This window comes from Sphaerodactylus townsendi, linkage group LG06 (assembly GCF_021028975.2).
Source record: "Sphaerodactylus townsendi isolate TG3544 linkage group LG06, MPM_Stown_v2.3, whole genome shotgun sequence".
Taxonomy (NCBI): Eukaryota; Metazoa; Chordata; class Lepidosauria; order Squamata; family Sphaerodactylidae; genus Sphaerodactylus; species Sphaerodactylus townsendi.
The window spans coordinates 31,569,962-31,594,673 of NC_059430.1; the positions used below are offsets into that span (position 1 = coordinate 31,569,962).

Here is a 24,712-nt window from a genome sequence, read left to right on the forward strand (position 1 = left end):
GAAAAATGGTGGTGTTGGGGGGGACCTGAACTAATTATCTTCTTACATTAGAAAATGCAGAATTATGAAGATCTATATAGCAACTGTTATTCACATAATCATTTCTCACATTGTGAAGTTACTTTGACTTTTAGTGTGGTAAGACATGTCAAACTGATCTTGTGAATGCTCGCTACATATCTAGATACCAGCTCATCTGTTCTTGTGAATGTTTGACACGTGCCAGATTGTGATTTAACTTGCTTGAAGATTCCCAGGAATGTTTCAAAAGTTGTAATCTGGACAGACAATGACGCTTTCACTGGTTCAATGCAATAGGCTAAATGGTTCAAATCAATTCATATGTTGCCTTCACCAGGTTAAAAAATGGTTATGTGAATTGTTCCTAAGGCAAACTTTACCAGTACCTGGACAATTTATACCGCACAAGAATAATCTTTTACCTTTAAAAAAACGAGAATTCAGTATACAGTCCACAGTACAATATGTGATTCTCAAAGGCTTAGCTCTCACATATGCTGCTAATTGAAAGGGAAACAAATTGCCTGATGATTAACGATAAGACACAAAAGCCATCACAATCATTTTCAAGTATAGTTTGTCACAAGATTTTCCCAAATGGGGTTAAATGGACGAGGAGGTCTCGTCAATATCTGGTCAGTGGGAACCATGCTGATCCTGAACTACAAAAGGCAGATTTAGAACTTCAGAATCCCCAATGTTTTTGCTCGTTTGCATAAGATTACCTATGGAATAGACTGCATATAGATGAAAAGTAAAGGCTAAGATTCAATATGAGATGAAAGTGGGCAAAGCATAACTGTCTCTCTGTGGTCAGATCCATAAGGTCAAAATTTGCAGCAATGTTAATCTCATCTTATTTTATATGCTGATGGGCAAGAAGAGGATAGGTGCTTTGTTATACTGCCAGATTGAACAAAGTTTTATTCAACCCACACCTAACTGCTGGTGAATTGGACCTCTTCCATGTTTCAACGGGAGAGGGAAGCAGCAAAAATATCTTCAGTGGGAGAGGGAATCAGCAAAAATCTCCACCCCTGCAAATGTGGAAATTCTCCAGTGCCTTCAAGCAAGTGACTGTGTAGAAGGTTTTGTAAAGTGGGACTATTTAAGAGATTTTATACATACGTACATACATACATACATACATACATACATACATACATACATACATACATACATACATACATACATACATACATACATGAAACTATACAAATTAACCAAATATCAATAAGCTGCTTAGATATTTTAATAGAAGTGTTTCCTATCTTGAAAAGCTGCTAACTGAAAAGTTGAATCTATCATCCTATTAAGCTCTGCTCTTGAGATGGCTGTCAGGGTCATGACAGATAGCTGTCAGGGGTCATGTGCGGTCATGAGCAACTTTTATCAAGAGTATAACTAGGCTTTAAGGCTTTTCACTTGGAAAATAAAGACTGATTCACATTATCTTTTCTTGGACAGTGGTGGAGCATAGCAAACTGGTATTGTGATTAGTTTGACAGTTGTTATGTTAACTCATCGCACCCTGAAAAAACTTTTAAATATAGCTTGTGGAAGGCATCCACAGGACCAGTGTGTAGTCCCACTGGGTTGAGAAATTCCTGGAGATTTGGGGGATGGAGCCCAGGGAGGGATCTCAGTGTGATATGCCACAGGCTCCACCCTCCAAAGCAGCCCTTTCATTCAGGGGAACGGATCTCTGTAGTCTGGAAATTGTTTAAAATTCTGAGAGATATCCAGGTCCCACTTGGAGGCTGGCATCCCTAGTAGTATCCCTTGTGGTATCAGTATATGTAACATATATTGACTATGTGTAATACCTACATGAATTAATCACTGGTGGTATCTTAGAGAACAACTGCAGGAAAAAAATTCTGTATAACCCACAAGTACGCTAAGCTGCATAGCAAATGGTCACTCTACCATTAACAAGGAGAAAGACTGTCAATAAATGTTTCGGGGTTTGGAAGATCTAACTTGTGTGTGTATCTGTTGAACAGAGCAAAACCTGTACTTTTTTCTTTCAGATAGGCTTAAAAGCGTTAAGAAGATATCTCAAAATGACAGCTGTGTCTGTCATTTTGGTGTTACCCACCTCAGTTAAAATACAAATGGCAATGTATTTTACAAACAATGTTGTGTGCATTCTGTATATTCTACATATGCTTTGCATATCTAGATATACAATTATATATACACAGTTAATGCTACGTGTGTGTATATTGTAACATGGAACAAAATTTAGTAGAGAGTACAAAAAAATCTCGTGGTGTTTATCACTGTATCTTTTGCTCTACCTTCTTTCCTTTCTTTATTCTTTCAATATGTGAATTTCTCTGTTCTTCATCTTTTTTCCAGTATCTTTCCTTCAACTAATTTTTCTACAAAGTTTAACATTTCACCTGAATCTCCAGGTATTTTCTTTGACTGTCAATCTTCTGGCTGTCACTTTTTTCAGTTCTATCCTCTTTTCTGCTTACTTAATCTATAAATTTGTAATCTCTCTCTCTCTTTCTCTCTTTCTCTCTTTTTCTCTCTCTCTCTCTCTCTCTCTTTCTTTCTTTTTTCTCTCTCTTTCTCTCATCTGTTGCCCTTGAATGGGATACTATTAGGTTTACTTTAATCATGAGCAGTTTGAGGGGGTAGAGGAGAAAAGGTGGCCTTGAGAAGACAGACATCATGACTCCCTTACAATTAATAAAGACAGTTCCCTGATTCCACTGAAACCGGTATTACATCCCATAACGAACAGATGCATAGGTTCAAAACATCCAATATCACTTATAAGCTCAGTGAAGTGAACAAATATAACAATCCCCTTACTTCATTCCCTCACACATTCATTTATACTACCAAGAAGCTTTTGGGAGGTGTAAATGCTGACCCACTGAATAATTAAGGACTCAAAGTTTCTCCCCTTTGTCATCTCAAAATCAATCATTGTAAAAGAAAAATAAGTAAGGTGATCTATTTCAGTAGAATTATTTCTATAAGTAGATGAGTACTCACACTTTCTAGCAACATAGAGGGTTTTCAGCCCCATCCAAAGCCCTAGTGTCAGGACATGGTACAGTGATGGCACTGCCCTTCGGTTCCCAGAGGGCTTTCTGGTGGAATGAGGAGGCAAACAACAAAGGAACACCCCCCACCATCACCACCGCCACTGCCAGAGAGCCCTTCATTGGTGAAGTACATTTGAGAGCCAGGGCTGCAGCATAACTGCTGCTCCCACACGACCACCCTCACCGTGCCCCCACTGCACCAATGCAGCTATTGACAGTATGGGAGCACTGCCACGGCACTGGGCATCGTCTCCAGGCACCATGGAGTGCAACAACAGCCACCCACCAGTGTTTCTGTGCCTCCACCAGGATAAGTACCCTGGGGAGGGCAAATCTGATGGTGTGGACATGCACCACTTCCACGGTGCAATTAGCGCCCCACCCCCTTTGGCTAGGGGCTGTTTGTCACCTAGGAAAAGTTGATATAATGAAGAGATCTCTTACTCTTTGTGACAGAGTGTGTGTTTTATCAGCGGAAAGGTGCGTTACCAGAAAAGATAAGTGCAGTTGAAGACGGCTTGGCACAGCAGACAAATAACTCCACCACACAGTAGCTTCACTTCAAAGAAGGAATTTTACTTACAGGTGCGAGCTATATACAAGTGAACATCAGAAAACAAACCGGCAGCATGCCTCGCAGTAAACATAAATCCCTAACAGCAAGTGTGCATAGATAGTGCTCTACTATTATACAATCACTGCCCAATCACAGTGAAGGCCACAGCACCGGTTCAGACTGGTTTGATTCGGTTCAGCCAGGCTTCTGCCAACTTACTCTGGCAGCAGGTGCTGTCATCTAGATCTCCACGATCTGTGCACAAGATGCACACCTCTTTATTTTGAACTCCCTGACACTTTGTGACCAAGATTAAAAACATCTGTAGTAAAAATAAAACACTGCTTATAGCAGTGACCTCAGTTTGCCCGCACTCCATAAACAAAGATATATGATAAAAATGTGTATGGATTGTTATGCCAAAAAAAAATATTGTTTAATTTAAACTAACAAACCAACAACAGTAGGCATTCTCAACCTGCTCAGTAAATTCAAATAAAATTTGTACTCTGAACCCTTTATTTTTCCAACATGGATCCAATTTATATGTGAAATTCAGGATCAGAAACTTGACAGAAATAAAACTAGCCATGTAGGTCTATCAGCTTGAAGTATATGTTAAAAGTAGCATTGGATGTACATCCTACTTCCCCATAGTTCTGTAGCTAACCTATTGCCCACTTCCTGCCCATTTTAAGGTTCAGTAATGTTACTGGCCATAAGACTCAGTGAAGGCTTTGCATTATTTCCATCAAGCAAGGCACACCTAAGAAACGTTTAATCATGGACTGCAATCTGGTGAACCAGTTACATAGCATAGTCTATTTTGAGCTACCAAAGGCAGCAGTCCATAGCAGTCCATGAATGCAAGCTGTTCAATAGCAAACAAGTACTTCTTTTGGTACTCAGCACTAGTGGATTGCAATCTTACATCAGCATATCCCTTCATGCTGTTGCTCTTCTCTATTTCCTTTATTTTTCCGCCCTCTCTCTTATTCTGGACTACTGCACTTTAATCTTCCCTTCTTTTTTTCTCAGTGAATTTCTCCTACCTATCTCTTCTTTCTCCAGTTGCTCATCTTTTAAGTTTCTCGCTCAGATATAGCCGTTTAAAAGGCTTTTTTGCCTATGGCTGTAAATCCCCATGTGTGCTTTCCGAATCATTTAGGTCCCCAGGCGCCCACCACAGAGGGCGAGGGAGACACTTGTACACAGGAAATTAATAGTGAGGAGGCAGACGGGGGCCTGGCGCAGACTGAAGACAAGACAACCAAACCAACCTGTGAGTGTTCAATGTGACCTTTTATCCCCCTCTGTTTTGTTCATTGTGCTTCCCTCCACCCCCTTTGATCTGTGGTTGGAACTCCAGTCTCATGGAAACAAAGGAGGACAACCAAACAAAGAACCGTTTGATAAGAGTAGGCCTGCCACACACATACACACAGGCTTAATAATTTCACTATCTCATCCCTTCCTTGGTCATCTCAAAGCTCTTCTTCAAGGTGCAGTACATATCTCTGTATACTTACTAATAGGGAGTACTAACTACTGACTCATTTCTTGCTTGCGTGAAAGTGGGTTCCACTGAATTAATTATAATGATGGACTCTCATAAGGTTTATCGGCAGAAGTGTATGATGGTGAATTGCTGGATCCAACGTATGACCTGGAAGGTAAATTTTGCAGTGAAGATATTTAAAGCTACTTTTTGATGGACTTTTTTGCAACAGTATACAATTGATCTTTTGGGCAGCACTTATCTTATTATGGAAAAGATATGAGAATATTTGGATGTTGGGGTAAAGGTTCAGAAAAATCTAACTTATTTTAATCATCATATGTATAGCGATAACAACATGTGCACCATTTTTCAACCTTTGGCAGTCTTTAAGTAGTAGTTGGACAAAAACTTGCTAGGGATACTTTGGGCTGTTCCTGAATAGATCAGAGCATTGGACTAGATGACCTGCAGTGACGAAGGGAGGGGGAATGCACCCAGGGCATGAACTGCCCACACGCGCCCTCCCCATCCCCAAAACGCCCCTAGCCCCACCTCCCCACGTGACTGCAATGGCGGTGCCTGGGACAAGCTGCTCCAGATGTCCCCATTGCAACTACGCGCCTGATGACCTGTATGGCTCCTTCCAACTCTATGATTCACCACAGTCCTGGGAGGCAGGTCTCTTTGACCTATGGAGAACAGAACCTGGGGGATGATGACTTTCCCATACATGATGAGAACAGGGTTTATGGCTAAAACCCAGAACCCAGATATTAGGTGTGCCTAGACCAATACTAGAACTACTAGAGCACACTTACTTGAATCCAACAATGTGCAAGTGGAAACATAAATGGATTTAGTGTGATTTCACTTGCTGAAGATCTTGTGGAACATCTAGTATTCTGCTCCCATTATATTATATTGCCCTTAAGTTGGTTGCACAAGTTCTTGCACAAGTGGGATGTGATTTGCTTGACATAGCATGAGCTGCTAATGGAGTTTTTATCTTTAGTTTCTATTTGCACAAGAGCTTGAGTATCTTCATACCTGCTCTACCAAAATTTTAGCCATTTTGCAGCAGTCTTGCAGCATTTTGTTTCAGGGTGTGTACACATTGCTTTCAAACACTGGCTACTGCTGCTTTCATCTAAAGGATACAAGAGGAGCTAAGCTTAAAGAGGAAAGCTGCAAAAAGACATTTTATTCTTTGACTGTCTGGTCCTTGATCTATCCACTGTCTTTTGATCTAGACCTTTTCACTCCAAAAATAATAGATCTATTTTTTAAAAAAAAACTTTTTTTAGCAGAAACAACTGTGCATTGTTCTGTCTTTATTATTTACTTCATGTGTCTAGGTCAGCTGTTGGCCATTTCTCCATGTGTATTGTGCTAGAAGAGAATAAAATTAGTCAAATCAGTAAAATTTAGAAAATGTAAATCAATAACCACAAAGTACAACAGCCATCACAAAAATGCAGTTATCCTAAAAAGATTGGTTCAACAACTCCGTAAATTAGCATCACTGGGATGTATGTGTTTGGCTGTTTTTCAGCCACATTGGACACACAAATAGTCCTATAATTCAAATTTGTAGCAGTATACAACTTAAACAATGACAACAGTGATTGCCAATGAAACAACCCGGTCAACTTGTTCTGACAGATGGAGTAGCAGAAATCTGCTTTGGAAGAAACAAGAATGCTTGGCTTGAATCTGAAAAGATCTGCTGTTTTAGTAGACCTTAGCAAATGGGCCTTTCCTACTGTGGCTTACTGACCCTCTGAAATACTACTATTGGGAGTCAGCAGACCCATAGGAACAGTTTATGGGGCAAATCAGAAGTCGGCAGTAGCAGGGGGAATTGGGGGGAAGCAGTGCTCCCTCTTTTGAAAACAGAAGTGCCCTTATGGCTTCAGAGCTGTGAAACTGGCTGCAAGCCTTTGTGCTAGAAAAATGGCATTCTTCAATAGATGAAGTGTTGGAGATGGAGGACAAATGATGAAATGGTTCTACTGGTGTCCCTGTTCTAAACCCAAATTGTTCATTTCTAGTCCTTTCCCCTGCTGGCCTGACTGCAATAATTACCATTGCTGTTCTTTGTACTTCCCCTTAAACATTGATTGGAGAGGGATAGACAATTGACTGCAGTCCAGTCCTCCTCATGATATCAGCAGAATGTCATAAAGCCCTCTTCCCAAGTGTTGTGCTGGCTGCCAGGGTCGTAATGCCCAGGGGGACATATGGAGTCATATCTCCCCAGGTGGTGGCCATTTAGTCACATGGGGGCAGAAAATCACCCCTCACACTCCTCCTCCTTCCCCCCCATGTCCGAGTCTGGGGGCAACCCCCCCTCAGACTCGCCCAGCTGCCCCACCCAACCTACCCATCAACCTACCCTGAGGCGAGCGAGACCGGGGAGGGCAGGAGGTCTGTGGCTGCAGCAGCCAGATCAGCAGTGATCTGTCCCTCGGTGGGCAGCTCAGGCATGAGCTGCAAGAGCCTGGCAGCTCTGGGAGAGCCAGCAGGCCCGAGGATGGCTCCCATGCCTGACAGGGAGGCCGTGAGTGGAGCTGGGCAAAAATGGGTGGCATGGAGAAGGACCAGGCCCACAGAATAAGAAGAGGGCAGAACACTAATTGGCTGGAGGGGATGGCATGCACACAGAAAGTGGACTGGGAGGATAAAAGGGGGGAATATGAGAAGATGGGGGAGGGCGGCTGCCCACGGGGAGGCAGAAAACTCAGTTCTTGCCCCAGGCTTCATTTTCTGTCGACACACTACTGCTGGCTGTTGAAGCTACTATTAGAAACTTGTTATGATTTCTGTAATTTTTTTTGTTTCTGTGAGAAGGAAGTCCTTACTTGGATAGCACAGGCTAGTCTGATCTTGAGATCTTGTAAGCTAAGTAGGGTCAGCCCTGGTTAGTATTTGGATGGGAGACCATCAAGGAATTGCAGGGACACTACACAGGGGTACACAAAGACAAATAATTTCTGAATGTCTCTTGACTAGAAAACTCTATGGGAATAACAAATGTTGGCTGGGATTTGATGGCAAAAAACAAACAAAGAAGGGGGGGTGTTGCATAAGTAATGGCTGACTTCCTTCCGCCCAAAAGTTCTGACTCTTCAGTATTTAAACAAAAGTAGATACCATTGGTATTATTCTTGTGAAGGCACTAGTCCAATTCAGAGACTCCTTCCCCAAGTGAAGTCAGGGTGTGCATCTGGTGGTCACACAACAAAAATTTCTCTATTCAGTGCAATTTCAAGGAAAGAGCTCCATGTCCAAACTCACTTATTCCCCCTTTGTGAGCACAGGATGGTCTCTGACTTTGTTTTTGTTTTGTAATTTTCTGCTTGTCTTCTCCAAAGTTCTCAAAGAAGCTCTTAAGTAACATATTAAAAACTTTTTGACCAGTTAAAACTACCACCAATAATTTCCCCCTCAAAACATGGTCCCACAGTCTTACCCCTGAACTTTGAAATGTACAAATATGTGCTTTCAGAGAGCTCCACGTGTGCCCTGGAGCACAGAGTTTTGAATCTGGTCTTATGTATAAATGTATCTATTTTTTACATAGGGTTTAAGTGGGCAGACCCCAATATTAAGTGTTATATTAGTGCTCCTGTCCACACACAAATCATGCATTTAATGAATGCAAGGGGAACAGAACGGAGCTTTATTTATTTTTTAACTGCATTTAACCTTCACTTTTCTCCCCAATGGGGACCGAAAGAGGTTTACACCATTCTCCACTCCTCTGTTTTATCCTTACCACAACCCTCAGCAAGCTTCCATGGCAGGTTGAGGATTGGAACCTGGATCTCCAAGGCTGCGGTCTGACACTGCAACTGGTGTGCAACACAACAGGCTCTCTGTGGGTTGCAGTGGCAGTATTTGCCCCTGAGCTCCACCACATTCTGTGGAATGTGTGCTTATTCTCTGTACATGCAAGAAGAAAGCCAGCAGAAAACTGAGGTCTGCACACATTCAGGTGCATGCGCATCAACTCTATCCATGCATTCAGTTGATGCAATTCCACTCCTCCCTCCTCCTCAGGTTCACTGAATGTGTGAAGAGGGCCCTTGTTGCCATATTAGGTTAAAGGCTGGCAATTTCGGCTAGTGATTTGCCATTAGCCACTGATGGTGGTTTCTTATCATCTAATGCATCTCCAATCTTCCAAGACATGTGCTAGAATCTTGGAAATCTATGGGCAAGTCACATCTCAAGATGTGAATATCTGCTCACGAGTCTGACACTCAAGTTTTGCCATTAGCGGTATTGCCACCGCTTTCACTTCATGAACTGAGTAAGCATCAGAGTGCATGAACACTAAGGCAGTCGGAGTGCAGATGTGGAAAACCGCCAGAACGTTTCCAAAGCCAAAATTAGTTCCACAACCATGAGAGCTAAAACCTGTTTTATATTTTAAAGCAGTATTTAGCATCTAAATTGGGTGCCAGATATAAGGTTACACGAGGAATTCCGTCACTGTGGGCGATAAGCAGCGTGTTGTTTGCATGTTAACATTCCTTTTAAGGACACAATACTTTAGTATTGATGGCCTACCCTGCAGGGTTACAATTACTTATATTTATATTTCAATAGACATTAATGTATTGGTTTAAAACTTGGAATCCCTCTTGTCTTTCTAAAATCAAATACTTTTGTTTCTTAAAGTCTATGCCACAGGTGGGATTAATAGGCTGACCACAATGGTGTCAATCAATAAATGTAATCTTGGCAGTTCTTGCCCTCTGAAAAAGTTTTTTTTAAATCTGGTAGTGTCATCGATCAAGTGTACAAATATAATTCTGAATGTTCTTTCGTCCCTTCCCCCACCCAATCCTTTTGCTTCCTCCCTACTCCAGGTGAAGAATGGATCGTGGCCAATCCAGATCTAACTGACAAAACAAAATTCACCATCACTGGTCTACCAACGGGAGCCAAAATCTTTGTCCGAGTAAAAGCAATGAATGCAGCAGGTTCCAGCGATCCGAGGGTGCATCCACAACCCATTTTAGTCAAGGAAGTTATCGGTGAGATTGATTGTTTACCTGTGATTCATGTGGATACATTTTAGGGCAATAATGTTAACTTTTTAGAGACTGAGTACCCCCCCCCCCAAAAGAACAAAATAATAATTTCACATCTAGTATGTGGTGATGTATATACACACAGGTTCACATACCCATTCTTCCTTTGACCTCCTCCTTGCATACCGGCATGACTATGGGCAGAAGCTCATAGAGTACCCACACTCTTGTAGCAAGCCCTTCACTGATTGGATGGCATTTTTTTGCCAGATGATCAGTAGCATCTGGATTGAAGCCAGCAACCATAGAGTAATCTGAGCACTTTCACTTGCACAAGAACTATTGTACATAAGGAAATCTTCCATGGGATTTAACTAATTCATCTGAGAAGGGGCCATAGCTCTGTGGTACCAGAGATCCCTCGTACACTGAAGATCCTGAATTCACTGAGATCAATCTTGTATCTCAAGTAGTAGGACTGGGAGTGACATTTGATGGAGGTGTTGAAGTGCTGCCAGGCAGAGTAGACAATACTCTATTAATACACATTAAAATATATCTTGTTTTGAAGTTATTACTAGGTAATGCTAATTAAATAAATATTATATACTCTAAAATATTAAAAACAGATGTCTTTTTTGATTAAGAGCCTCCAAAGATTCGCCTGCCAAGACATTTAAAGCAAACCTACATTCGGCGAGTTGGAGAAGCTGTGAATCTTGTAATTCCCTTCCAGGTAAGAAACAAAGGTCCACTTCTTATCATTCTTAAAACTCTTCCTTTAGCACAGAGCAGATGGCAAAATAAAATTCCATGAGATACAAAGATACCATAAAGATGTTCTCAAAACAGCATCGTATTGCTAAATTTAATAGGAAATTAGCTAAACCAGAGTAAGATAACCAAAAGCCCACAGTTGGGCCTCCAAAAAACAAGGAAGGAAGAGACTATACATTCTCAGGATATGCAGAGAATTATGATTTTGGAAATGAGCCAAAGAAACCCTTCTAAAAGGAGCTGATGAGGATTTCTGTAGCATGAAGATAATAATACTTACTTAAGTTAGTGTAGGGGTTAATAAGTTAAAATACATGTAGCTTTTTTAATACTTATGACAATTTCTGCAGACACTGAATTTTCACAGAGGATTCAACAAGAGTGTTCTGATGTGTGGCTGTTGTGCTCAGCTCTAGTGATAAAGAAACAGGCCATGAGGAATTTGAATCTTGAGTTTTGAAGGTATCAAGCTCTGGCAGTAGCTGTGAATATCGGTGCTGAGCAGCAACATTTGGGGTGGATTCCGCACAGCATAAATATAACATATTTAGGATGTTATAAAAAGTACTTTGCAGAAATGCTTAGCACAGCTCTCTTCCCCAAAATGACTACAGCCCATTTTATTCCTCTCAACCTGGGTTTTTCAAAAATTCCTAAACTAGTGATCTTTCCCCCACAACCCAAACTGAAGACAATTCCTGCCTGCTGAGCAAACACAAGCAGGCAGGAAACACTTTATGTTTGGGCTGCAGCGTTTGGGACTCTTTAGTTTGGAGAGGAGACTCCTGAGGGGGGGATATGATTGAAGTCTACAAAATTATGCATGGGGTAGAAAATGTTGACAGAGAGAAATTTCTCTCTCTTTCTCACAATACTAGAACCAGGGGGCATTCATTGAAAATGCTGGAGGGAAGAATTAGGACTAATAAAAGGAAACACTTCTTCACGCAACGTGTGATTGGTGTTTGGAATATGCTGCCGCAGGAGGTGGTGATGGCCACTAACCTGGATAGCTTTAAAAAGGGCTTGGACAGATTTATGGAGGAGAAGTCAATCTATGGCTACCAATCTTGATCCTCCTTAATCTCAGATTGCAAATGCCTTAGCAGACCAGGTGCTCAGGAGCAGCAGCAGCAGCAGAAGGCCATTGCTTTCACCTCCTGCATGTGAGCTCCCAAAGGCACCTGGTGGGCCACTGCGAGTAGCAGAATGCTGGACTAGATGGACTCTGGTCTGGTCCAGCAGGCTAGTTCTTATGTTCTTATGTCCTTATGTCAGACTTTAATTGTGTCTACATGACAGTGACTTGCCTCTGAAGTTTTCATTACACACATTAATGTCCAACCATCCCAGAAGTATCCAGGACTACAACAAAATCACACAAAGAGGGCACCCATTTTTGTCCAGTCTGTGTTCTCCTTCCAATTATTGCAAGACAGTTGCAAAAATGCACTTAGTGTTTTTTACACTGCAGAGTAAATCACAGGAGGTGGTTTTAAAGCAGGACTTGCCAGCTTTGCCTTTAATGAGAGTTGACTTCTGAATGATGAAAAAATATCTCAGGCTACTTCCCTCAATGCAGGCTAAAGTTGCCAACTGCCATTTAGGAAATTCCTGGAGATTAGGAAATTCCTGGAGATTTGCCAGCAGAAGGCAGAGTTTGGGTAGAAAACTCAACAGGGTTACAATTCCATTGATTCCAACCTCCAAAACTGCCTTTTCCTCTGGAGATCAATTGTCATTCTAGGAGAACTCCAGGTCTTAAAGGTTAGCAACTCTGCCTCAAGCATGTTAACCATGTTTTGTTCTGTGCTATAAACAGAACATGGACTAGGAAGAGCACCAAAAGTAGTTGACCAACTTCAGTTTATCTTTTTTGCTCTTTTGTATTATATTTAAAGATCATCCGTAAAATAATATACTACTCTAATTATCTGTATGATGTTTTTTTACAGGGAAGACCAAGACCTAAGATATCATGGAAGAAGAATGGTGCTCATGTAGACAAGAACCAAATTAACATCCGTAACAGTGAAAATGACACTATCATCTTCATCCGAAAGGCAGAGAGGATTCACTCAGGGAAATATGACATGAAAGTCAAAGTAGAAAACTTGGTGGACAAAGCCACAATAGATATCCAGATTGTTGGTATGTCTTTTTAAAAAGTATGATGGATGAGAATATGTATTTCTTTTGATGTTCTGGCAGTTCTACCAGCAGGAGGGTGGTGGGGATATGTGATGGTCCCAGTGGCATGATGGCATTACATCATATCTGAGCATAACCCCAAACTGACATCATACTGTTCTAGGTATAAAAGCAATTCTTGCAATTCCTAGGAGTGTGTAATGTCACTTCCAGGTTTTTTGCAGAAGTTATGTAACACTTTTGTGCCTATGGCATTTTTTTTGCTTTATTTTTCTCCTGCCAGCTGCCACAGCAGCAACAGGCGTTGGGAGCTGGTAGTGTGAGATTTCCCACCCCAGGAAGATAATTGGCAGGCCTGCTATAGGCCTGTTGGATTCAGTGAGATATCATTTCCACAATTCCTGAAAAATTTGCAACACTAAATAAGGGAGTAGCGTGTAAAATGTGGTAATGACCTCCCCAGAGCTTTTCAGAAGATCAGCAATATGGATGAAATCTACTGTGCTTGAAATAGTAACCAACACAAGATCAGGGGTAGACTGGAATGGGGAAGTGGCCCTAGAAAATGGACCCACCTCTTGGCCCACCCTAGCTTTGCTTCCCTACAAGCAGAGGGGGAAGGATTCCCTGCCTGCCCAACAACCCACCTCTTTTTTAGCCCCTTACAAGACTCAAGTGGGCTGGGTGTGCCTCCCTCGGGCCATGGGGGCTTTAGGATGACTGGGTGCTGCATCTGGCAAGCTGTGCACTGCCTTCTCTGATTGGGCCATGGACCTCCTCCCCCAGGCCTCACAGGCCCTAAGTGGCTGTACACAGTCTCCCCTCGGTTGCTTGAGCCCTGACTGAGTTGACCTCCCACTGTTTTTGCCACCGGGCTGGCATGACGCCATCAGCTCACTGGATGAAATCTTGGTGACTATAATGGCCAGTCTGCCCCTGCACCAGAGGAAATGTCATGACACTGTGTAAAGGTATCATATAAGGGTTGGACTGATGACTATTCAAGCATCATCCTAAATACCTGTATTTTATCGTAAAGCCAAAATCTTGATGCAGTGCTACACTTTTTATATAGAAAGATTCATTTGAGGGGCCAAAGTAGACAGTTAAATTCTCTGAACAATACTGATATGTGCTTTGGAACCAGTTGATCATTTCTGCAGATAGAATGGGACACGAGACTCCCCCAGAAAAAAAATTGGGGTGGTATTTGGGCATGCAGAGGGGGAGGGAATTGAGAACAGTGAACATCACTCCGTCTGCAGAAGCAGTCAGTGGGACCCAAGCTTATGAAAATTAAGAAAGATGGCATTCGGCAGTAGAATTTGCAATACCAATAGCGACATTTTATTGTTGCAGATCGTCCAGGACCACCCCAAGTTGTATCAATTGTAGATGTCTGGGGAGAAAATGCTGCGTTGGAATGGAAGCCACCAAAGGATGACGGCAATGCAAACATTACTGGTTATACAATTCAAAAAGCTGACAAGAAGAGTATGGTAAATGTTTATAAGCTTTATAACATTTCTATAGCATTGTTCTTAAATCACAACATATTCATTGACATTGATTTTGTAGTACATCCAATTTAGAGACAAACCCTGCAGCTTTTGTTAGTCTTTAAGGGACCATGAGAATACTGTTTAAGATAAACGAAGGCTTCCCTACTCATGCATACGCATGAGGGTTGCCAACTTTGGGATCAGAAATACCTGGAGATTTGAAAGTAGAACCTGGGAAGGGAGGGATCTTGGTAGGATATAGTACCATACAGTCCATCTTCCAAAGCAGCCATTTCATCCAGGAAAGGGGGAATAAATGTTTTAAGTCAATTAATAAATAATATATTAATACGTCTGAAGTCTGTAGTCTGAAGATCAGTGATAGTTCCAGATCTCCAGCCCCCACCTGGAGGTTGGCAACACTGATGTGCACTCAGTGATTGATGTAGTGCATGAACTGGTCCTTCTGCTTCCCTAGGTCAGTAGTCTGCAACCTGCGGCTCTCCAGATGTTCATGGCCAATTGGCCATGGTGGCAGGGGCTGATGGGATTTGTAGTCCATGAACACCTGGAGAGCCACAGGTTGCAGACCCCTGCCCTAGGTTGAGGGCTCCATGTGGGCTCTCACATTTTTATTACCAGTGTGAAGGAGGATTTTCTCTCATATGAGTTTCCCTGTGACTTAAGATCAGCAAATGGGGCCCCTGATGTGATTGGCAGCCTCTATAGAATGGACCGGAGGATGCAGTTCAGAATTATGTACTGATTTAGGCAGTGGACAGTCAAATATATCTAAGGGTAGGTCTTCCATTGATCCACAGATACAAAAACATCAATCTTTTGGCATTTGACAATAACGTCCTGCCAATACAGCCGTTCACATCTAAGATTTCAATTTGAGATATTGGCTAAGTAGGACGTTCTAAGATGATCATTTTTGAATAATTTAAACCATGGAGCAGTCGCCGATTTCAGAACTAGTAGGTGTCAGTTCTATACATCCAGTCTCTAAGTTGGGAATTGTCTGCTGATAACCCTAGAAGGTCATCTGGGATTGAGTACTGGGATAGTATATTATGGAGAAAATCAAGGTGTGTTGGATCTTTTGACGGCATAATATTAAATGATTGACTGCTAAACTATTTTAGTTTAGCTGTTCTGGGTTTTTTCCTTCATAATTTTAAAACACCTAGATGTGCAAGCAGCTTAAGAGAGGGGAGGCCAAATTCTGCTCTCATCAAAAATTAGTTTTGAATAATTTGTAGGTTAGTTAAGATATCCTCTTTCCATCCCCACATTTCCACTTCATATAGGTAGAGAGAAATGACCTTACTTTGTATAATTTTAAGACAGGGTCTATAAGGAAGCCTCCCTTTATATAGAAAAAATGGAGAATACACTCCATTATCCTTAATGCGGAAGACCTAACCATTGCCAAATGTACATTCCAGCTCAAGGTCTCCTTAAATGTAACTTGAAGGTATTTAAAAGAGCTGCATTGCTTAAGCGAGTTTCTGAATATGCCCCATGATGACATTTTTGCCCTTTTCCGGAAGTATGAACCCAATTTCTGCAACAGCCTTTTCAAGACAATTTTTGTAAGGAGATTTTACCCCAGTCTCTGCTATTCTTATTTTCACCATCAAATAAGAATGTGACCTTTGAATATCGAGGCCTCTAACCCTGCTTCCAACTCTTCAAAACATGCATGTCATCATTTTGCTTTTCCTAGAATTATCCTAGAGATAATTCTCTAGAGAGACTGTGCCAAGTTACTAGCACTTTCTATTCAGGTTTTGCCAAATAATCACTTCACATGTGGCTTTCTGTATGCTCTGCTGAAGAGCAACCCAGGCGGGACTCATTCAAACACAACATTTTACATGCTGCAACAACAGTATTGTGAATGTGTCTATACAATTTTATAAGTAAGAGGCAATGAGAGAGGATGGGACACTGGTTAATATTTTTTAGAAGTGATCAGTTTTTACACCGTTTTCTCTTTCTACATATTCACACATACATATTTGTGCCTTTGGGATAGTTTTTTTCCCCAAGCCACAAAATGCCAAATACCCCCGCAAGTTCTTGATTTGTATACTCACCATCACTTTCCTATCATTTTTACACAATCAGAGGGTCCGTGGCTGGACCCTGCCTAAAAATCTTTCCCCTGCTCACTAAATATGCAGATTATATGTCATATATGTCTCAGGGTCATGTTAGAGTGATTAACTCTGGGACCGTCTGCATCGAGCCATGACCCCTTCCTGTAAACAAAACCCTATCATGACTGACAGAGAGCCAGCATGGTACAGTGGTTAAGAGCTGCAGACTCTAATCTGGTTTCAATTCCCCACTTTTCCACATGAAGCTTCCTGTGTGTCCTTGGACCCATCACAGTTCTCTCAGATCTCTCAGTTTATGCAGAGATGCAATGGCAAATCACCTCCTAACATCTCTGGCCTTCAAAACCGTACAGGGGTCACCATATGTCAGCTGTGACTTGACAGCACATACATACATAACATGACTGTGTGTGGGTCCATATTATATAAATATACAATGGCTTCTTTTTCATGTTAAAAGAGAAAAAATGCAAGAATTAGTCAACTCAGATAGCATAGTTTGACCCCTGGCCGTTAAAGAAAAGCTGGCACTATCCAGAAAAGAACTGCTAGCTTGCTGTATATTCTCCCTCTTCCTTCTCCCCTCTCTCACACTGCTTTATTTATTTATTTATTTATTTATATTTTAGATTTATAGGCCGCCTCTTCCCCGGAGGGCTCGAGGCAGCTCAACAACATGGCTGTTATTAACAGCAACTCAACAGCAACTGCTTCCCTTCCACTTTCCTATTTAGCAGTAACCATAGTTTGTGAACATGTCTTATTAGCAAACTTTGGGAAGCCGTTTCCTTCCAAGCCAGAATGAGGACTGCTTAAAATCATGATTTTAAAAAAAATTCAGATTGAAGGGCAAGTGTAAACCACAGCTTGCTAGTTAGGATGTTAGGGCAAGCTATTAATTAGGGAAGTGAAAGGGAAGCTGCACATAAGAAAGTGGAGAGGAGGGTAAGTCTGTGCAGACCACTTATCCTTCAAAGCATGGTTTAGAGCAGTGTTTCCCAACCTTTTCGAGGTCAGGGTACCCTTGACCTCACTCTTCATATCTCACGGTACCCCTGCCGCCACCCTCCACCTTCCCCTCCCGTTGCCCCTGCTTGCCCTCCCATTGCCCCTGCTTCCCCTCCCAGGGTGAAGGGTAGCACGGGGGGGGGGGGGCTGCTGACCTTGTGGCAGGCCCTGCCCCATGGGCCAGCTCCATGTCCTTGCTGGCGCCGGTGGGAGACACCACAAAAATGAGGGGGGGCGGCAGTGTTGCCACGGTACCCCTGGGACATGTTCACGGCACCCCAGGGTACCAGGGAACCCTGGTTGAGAATGGCTGGTTTAGAGAATAGTCAGAATGGAACCACTCCATATATATTGAATGGATTTACTTTGTGGGGAATCTTCTTTATTGCTGTTTCATATTGTTGAATTCTGGGCATGTTCTTCCTTATCTCCATAACACTGATTTTCTTGGTTGCCTTTCCATGGGAAGTATTTCTAAAAAGTTAGTTGCCTGTTAGCTGATTGCACTGTTGGAAACTTGACCCAGACTTTTGTCTTGCAGGAGTGGTTCACTGTAATCGAACACTACCACCGAACTAGTGCTACCATTACAGAACTCGTCATCGGCAACGAGTATTACTTCCGGATCTTCTCTGAAAACATGTGCGGTCTCAGCCAGGACGCAACAATGACAACGGAGAGTGCTGTGATTGCAAAGGATGGTTAGCTAATTTGATGTAAAAATATGGCATTAAGGGCCAAAATGGATTCTGGGAGATCTGCAAATGGTTTATCCCAGTGTTTTTGAAAGGGCAAAAGTAATCATGTGGGATCCTTATCCAGATTGGGGCTGTGGAAAAGAGGGAGAATGAAATTAACTCTTCCCACACATCCCATGCAGTACCTGTAAACATCTTATCTATTTTGTCTGTCAACACAGATTCCACTGGGCCTGTCTTTTTGAAACGTGATTGTAGAACATTGCCTGTAACATCACATTATGCAAAACCCATCTAGTCCTCAAAGCCCATAAACTACTTAGTATCCTATTTTGAGAACCTTAAGAAGACTTAACTAGCACTGTATGCACCAGTGCAGTTTTTAACCCACGTAGTCATTCTGAGCGCCAAAATAATTCCAGACAATATAATTATCACTGCCTTTGTCAAAAGATTTGCATGTCTGGCTGTCACTTTATATAGAGCCAACAGATTCCCAGTCTATTTTTCAAAAAAAAATGCAGGCAGAAAAATAGAATTCTAAATGGGAAAGGTCCTTGCTGAACAGTGAGAGCCCAAGATTCAGTAGCTCCAGCAAAAAAAATCCAGTGGTAGTAGATGTGGAACAACTTTACTTGAGAACACCTGCCAGATACTAGTGCTAGATACTACTGACTTTGATAGTCCAGTGATCTAACTCAGTATAAGGCATGGTTTGTTCATGAGTTCATTAGTTGTACCAACAGTCTATGGAATTTGGGAAATGCAAATGTTAGCCAATCAGGAGGTTACAGGATAAATACAGTGCTTTAAACAGTGGTGATATCGTGCATTCCTTTCCAAACTCAGCTGACCTATGAGAGACCAGGTAGCATGGTTTCTCTGGCCATTCTGTCCAGTTTATCCAACTGTACTTGCAACGATATAATAGGTTAGAGGTGGGACCTTTTTCGTGTCATTCCTGCCATCCTCAGCACATTCAAATAACATTACACAGTATGTAATGAACAAATGACCCAAGGGAAGCTATACTAAGATGAGTGGAGGGAGGATCCTTAACTAGGTTGCTGTGTGTGGAAGAACATAAACTATTCACAGGTGAGATGGTGAAGACCATTATTCCACATAGCCAAATATCTTTCTCAAGGGGCATGTATAAAGCCCATTTGAACTTAGCACAAGTTAACCATGAATTCTGCTAAATGATACTGTCAAAATATTGAACACATTTTGGAGTCACAACTCACGATGACTAAGAACCACTGTATCCTATGGAAGTGTCTGGAATAAAGATGCAGACACATATTGTATTCTTTGAGATAAAGAGCAACTGGGTTGCAGACTTCCTCTGGCTGGAGGTGTCACCTTAAAAACCATAAAGTCCAACAAGATTTCCAGAGTATAAGCTTTCAAGAGTCAGGTACAAGTAGGAATGAAGATCTCTGAATCATTATAACCCCATCAGAAGGTGGGAGGAGTGTTGCAAAGAAGGGATGCAAAGGTCTCTTCCAACTCTATGATTCTAGGTACAATGCAACACATAACCAGCTTGATTAGAGCAGGGGATAATTACTAAAGGGTAGGAAATGCAGAAAATTGGGATAATCTGACAACTCCAACCAAGAGTGCCTGATGCCTTCACATGACAGATAGTTTATGTAATAAGGATAAATTGCTCAGGAGTACAGCATATGTTTTGCATGCCAAAATCTCAGCCTCAGTTACTGGCAATTTCAAATCTCAGCCTGAGATATTGGGAAAACCCTTTCTCTGCTGGGCATCCCAGAATGCTGCTGCCACTCAGAACAGACTACACTGAACTGGCTAGACCAATGGTCTGGCTTTGGTATACAGTTGCTCCAAATGATGAAGCTTCAGAAGGCAAAATGTAGAATGTATAGTAGGCATTTCAAGGGGAATTTTGCTGACATGCCACTGGTGCTGCCCAAAGGGAGCAACGTTCATGGCTCAGCTAGTAAGGCTGCAGCTTTAAAGCAGTTCATGTGTGTGTCTTTCCTGCCCTCCAGGTGACAAGTCCTTAACTTCTGGGTTTGTTTTACAGGTAAAGTCTACAAAAATCCAGTTTATGAAGACTTCAATTTCACTGAGCCACCAATGTTTACTCAACCTTTAATTAACACATATGCTGTATCTGGTTACAATGCAACGTTGAACTGCAGTGTCCGAGGAAACCCCAAGGTAAGGTGACTCTTCCCAGAATATTGTCAAATGGCAGGGAAAACTTATGCAGCACAAGAAATTTAAGACAAACAATAGTAAGGGCAGACTTATTAGACAAACGACCACTTGCTACGGCACAACTAGGACATTCCTGATGGGAACTATACTTCCCAGGAGACCTTGTGAGCCCAAAGGTCTCCTGGGAACTGTAGTTCCTCAGGCAGTTTTTACTGGGAACAGGCCTTTTGCAGCCTGAAAAAGTTCAAGAAAAAGGAAAGGAACTAAGCTAAATGTGGGAAGGGGTGGGGGGCGCCGCGGGGGAGGGGCCTGTGGCAATTTTCTGTGCCCCCAGGCATGCGCCCGGTGCACAGCGCACCCCCCTTCCCCTTGTAGCTCCGCCACTGCATGGAAATGAACTCTCCAAATAGCTTCCCATATCTAATTTAATTGAAGACCACAAAAGGGAATTTAGCGGTTCCTCTCCTATCCATTGTGTGTGTTTTTCATGCAGCCCAAGATAACGTGGATGAAGAATAGAATAATTATCATGAATGACCCACGGTACCGAATGTTTAGTAACCAGGGGGTGTGCACCTTGGAGATCCGCAAACCCAGCCCCTATGATGGAGGCACATACACTTGCAAGGCTGTGAACTCACTTGGTGAGGCAGAAGTCGAATGCAAATTGGAAGTGAAAGGTAAGACTGTCTCATGTAGATAGTTTTTATACTGCTTGAGTCACATATTCATGGCTAGAAAAAAATGTATGAGGAGCTGTGACTTTGATGTCTGTGATCTTTGAGCTACATATTGGTATATGGGAGGAGGAGTAGCACAAGAAATGACTGTGGGTGATTTACTAATAACATTTAAATGTTACCAAAGTACTGGTGAAATATTTAGGCACTTTTGGGAGTTGAGGGACATGTTCTTTTTAACATCAAAAGTATTTCTCAATGACGCTGTCAAGAGTTCAATGTAATATATGAATAAGAAAAATCAATAAAGGGATGTTGTCAGTTGCATGATGTCTGATAGAACAGAAACGTCACTTGATCCTCACTGCTTCAATAGATACTTTTGATAGTCTTGTTGACTTTACACATAGGAATATGTTGGTTTTAGTGCAGCATGCATGTTCAGACACAGACATATAGGTTCTAGATGTGTATTACACCTGCCTTTCTACATTGTATAACCAGCTACTGGGTGCCTCGCTGTCCTTTTACAATAGGGAAGAAAGCTCTAGGTACCCCAAAAGGATTGTCTTTTTATTCTTCAAAACTAGGAAAAAAAAGTATTATAAAAATATATGCATAGAGGTTCTGAAACAAAGATCAAATTTAAAGATTTGCAGAGTTTAAAATTCATTTATATTAGTCAAATTATTAAATCAGTAATTTTGCTTGCATGACATCTATTATAAATGGAAAGGGTTTTTAAAGTATCGAGTATATTAGTTCAATATGATATCTGCATATCTCAGAAGGAACTTAGTTTAATGGTGAATACTCCAGAAACATGGGGTTGTTTCTCTGGCTTCTTTCCACTAAAGCCCAACTATACATTATGAATTGCAGCCATATTGCTGCTGCATTTGAATGTGCTTTGGATCAGGGCCACATGGTGAGGGGAGGGGATCCAGCCTTCCCTCCATTCTATTTTCCCAACAGGGGTTATTTGCCCTACTTGGGGCTCCAGGTGAACAGAACAATTCTATGTGCAGCCCCTCAGTGGAGCAAATAAAACCCCCTAGTGCTATTTTGGCTTCGGGAAATGACACAGGTGGCAAAACTAGAGGCTTTTATGCACTTGTGGTATCATTTGCATAAATTCTCTTCTGGGAGGATTCTCAATTATGCACATATTCCCCCCTCCCTGGAACTCACCATGCTTTCAGATCTGAGAAATGTCCACGGTTTCTGAAAGCTCTCCAAGTGCGATTTTTCAAGGAAAGCGAAGGGTATCAACATGCATTTCCCTTTCTTTGGGTTTTCTCACTCCTCCTGGCTTTTCCTGCCCACACAGAAGTAGTTCTTCTCACATGGACTGAACAAAGAAGTGGGGGAGGCTGTAAAGGTCAGATTAGACTATAATAATTAGTGTTAAACTCCCCCGCCCTAATTCTCACTTTGCTGATAGGAATCCCATCTGTAATGTCTTGCTCCATACACCAGCTAAAAATTCCAGTACAGAAAGCGTTATTTCTCCAGTAACTCCTACATTATTGTCAAATAGCTTTAGCTTTTTTCATATTATGGACTTCCATATAAAACCAAGTATTTTCTTTTTATACACTATACACTGAACACGTGAATTTAGTTTTGCTTCACAGAAGGCAAAAAAACTCCAATCTTGTGACTATCTGAAGTCTTGAGTTTTGGGGTCCCCCACTCTTTTATGGGCTCTTCCTCTGCCCTTTCTTTGGTATTTGACATTGTGCTCTGTAAACCTAAGACACCACCCCTCTTACTGACCAGCTGTTTACAAACCGATCCCTGTGTCAGTTGATCAGCCTTTCTTCCTGGTAAACTGGTTGAGCATGTAGCTCAAGCTTTCCTCATAACTGGCAGTCTCAAAGGTCTCTCTGTCACAACAGTATTTCCTTAACAGAGTCAGCATTTCCATTATGCTGAATTTGACTCCACTGGCTCTGAAAAGAGTAAGTTGCAGTAATGCTGAATTATCATTGCTGGAGCTTATCTGCACCAGTTGCAGTTCAAGATTCCTTGAGCTCCTTCTAGAATAAGAATAGCATGAACATACCCCTTCTTTACACAGGGGAAGCAACTCTGTTGTTCCAGCTCACAATTTATTTTATTTATTTATTTATTTAATTAAATTTCTATACCATCCTTCCCCGAAGGGCTCAGGGCGGTGTCCATCATTCATATAAACAATTAAAATCCATTTCACCCCCAATCCCAGTTAAAACCATATACAAATGCAGTCTGCACATATCTCTTTAGATGCAATGTAGGTGCATCTATCTCACAGATGGGCATGAAATCTCCATATAATGGTCAGTGCAGATAAGCTGTTGTACATAAAATTTATTCATTTGTAATCAACCATCGTCCCTGCTGATCAGACAGAGAGGGGACCCTTTGATCACCAATAAAGGTTGTGAATGGGACCTGCATAAACAAAAGTCATATGGGACAGGAGCCGTAGAAGGCTGGGAGATTGGGTGAAATTGAGCTAAAAAGCACTGGAGAAGCCAACCCCTTATATGTTCATCTAATTTTGTTCGCTTTTGCAAAGGTGGTTTTTTTTGGCAGCTGAGAGAACCAATGAAGTTCATTGAAATTAAAGAAGTTCCAATTTATTCAACAAGAGTTCTGAAAGGCTAAGGAGATCTGGATCAATCTTAAAGCCTCACATGGCTAGCCAATTATTCCTGCAATGGGAAGAACTTCTCCAGATGACAGTCTCAGCACTGTGACCAAAGCAATGGGGTTCTTGAATTCCTATTGTAACATAGATGATTGTGGTCTAATATGTGAATCTAGAATAAATTATATTTTTGATCGACAGAAAGCTACTAAGAAGATTACTATAAGTATTAACTTTTTTAATTTTTTAAAAGTTGTTCAACAATAAATGCAAAACAATTTCAACCGAGATTAAATACTGGTACAAATATTCTAATTCTGCAGTGATATATCATGGAATAATTTCCCCAGGAGAACCAATCTTCTTGTCGGGGCAGAAACAGGTTTCTAAAAGCGTATTCCACTAGGCCTTACCTTCCATTTCATTCCTCTTTTCTCACATAGAATGTGTTTGCATGAGAAGCGTGTTTTCATATTTGGTCAGAGTATAAGGTTGCTCTATGCCATACCCTCTATGGCATGAGCAAAAAAGGCCAAAATAATCAAGAATCAAGGAACTAACATTCAGTTTAGCAAAGCTCAGGCATGAATTTCAATTGTGTCTGTGTAGTCATACAACCAGGTCCTAAAATATTTGGCTTAAGCATCAGTTAGCATTATTGATCTGAATTGGGCCTGTTTTAACATTCAGAAGGATTAGAAAAGCTAGCCTGCTTCTTAGAATCAATAATGAATACTGACCT

At 41.6% G+C, this 24,712-nt stretch overlaps 1 protein-coding gene across 1 annotated transcript in view; it reads left to right on the plus strand.

Moving 5' to 3' along the window:
- The window catches only part of MYBPC1 (myosin binding protein C1), a 98,645-nt gene that overhangs the window by 69,686 nt on the left and 4,247 nt on the right, over positions 1-24,712 (plus strand). The window contains 7 exon segments of the mRNA XM_048501523.1: positions 10,024-10,191; positions 10,836-10,924; positions 12,921-13,116; positions 14,476-14,615; positions 18,297-18,456; positions 20,516-20,652; positions 21,146-21,332. Coding sequence (XP_048357480.1) covers positions 10,024-10,191; positions 10,836-10,924; positions 12,921-13,116; positions 14,476-14,615; positions 18,297-18,456; positions 20,516-20,652; positions 21,146-21,332 — 1,077 coding nt within the window.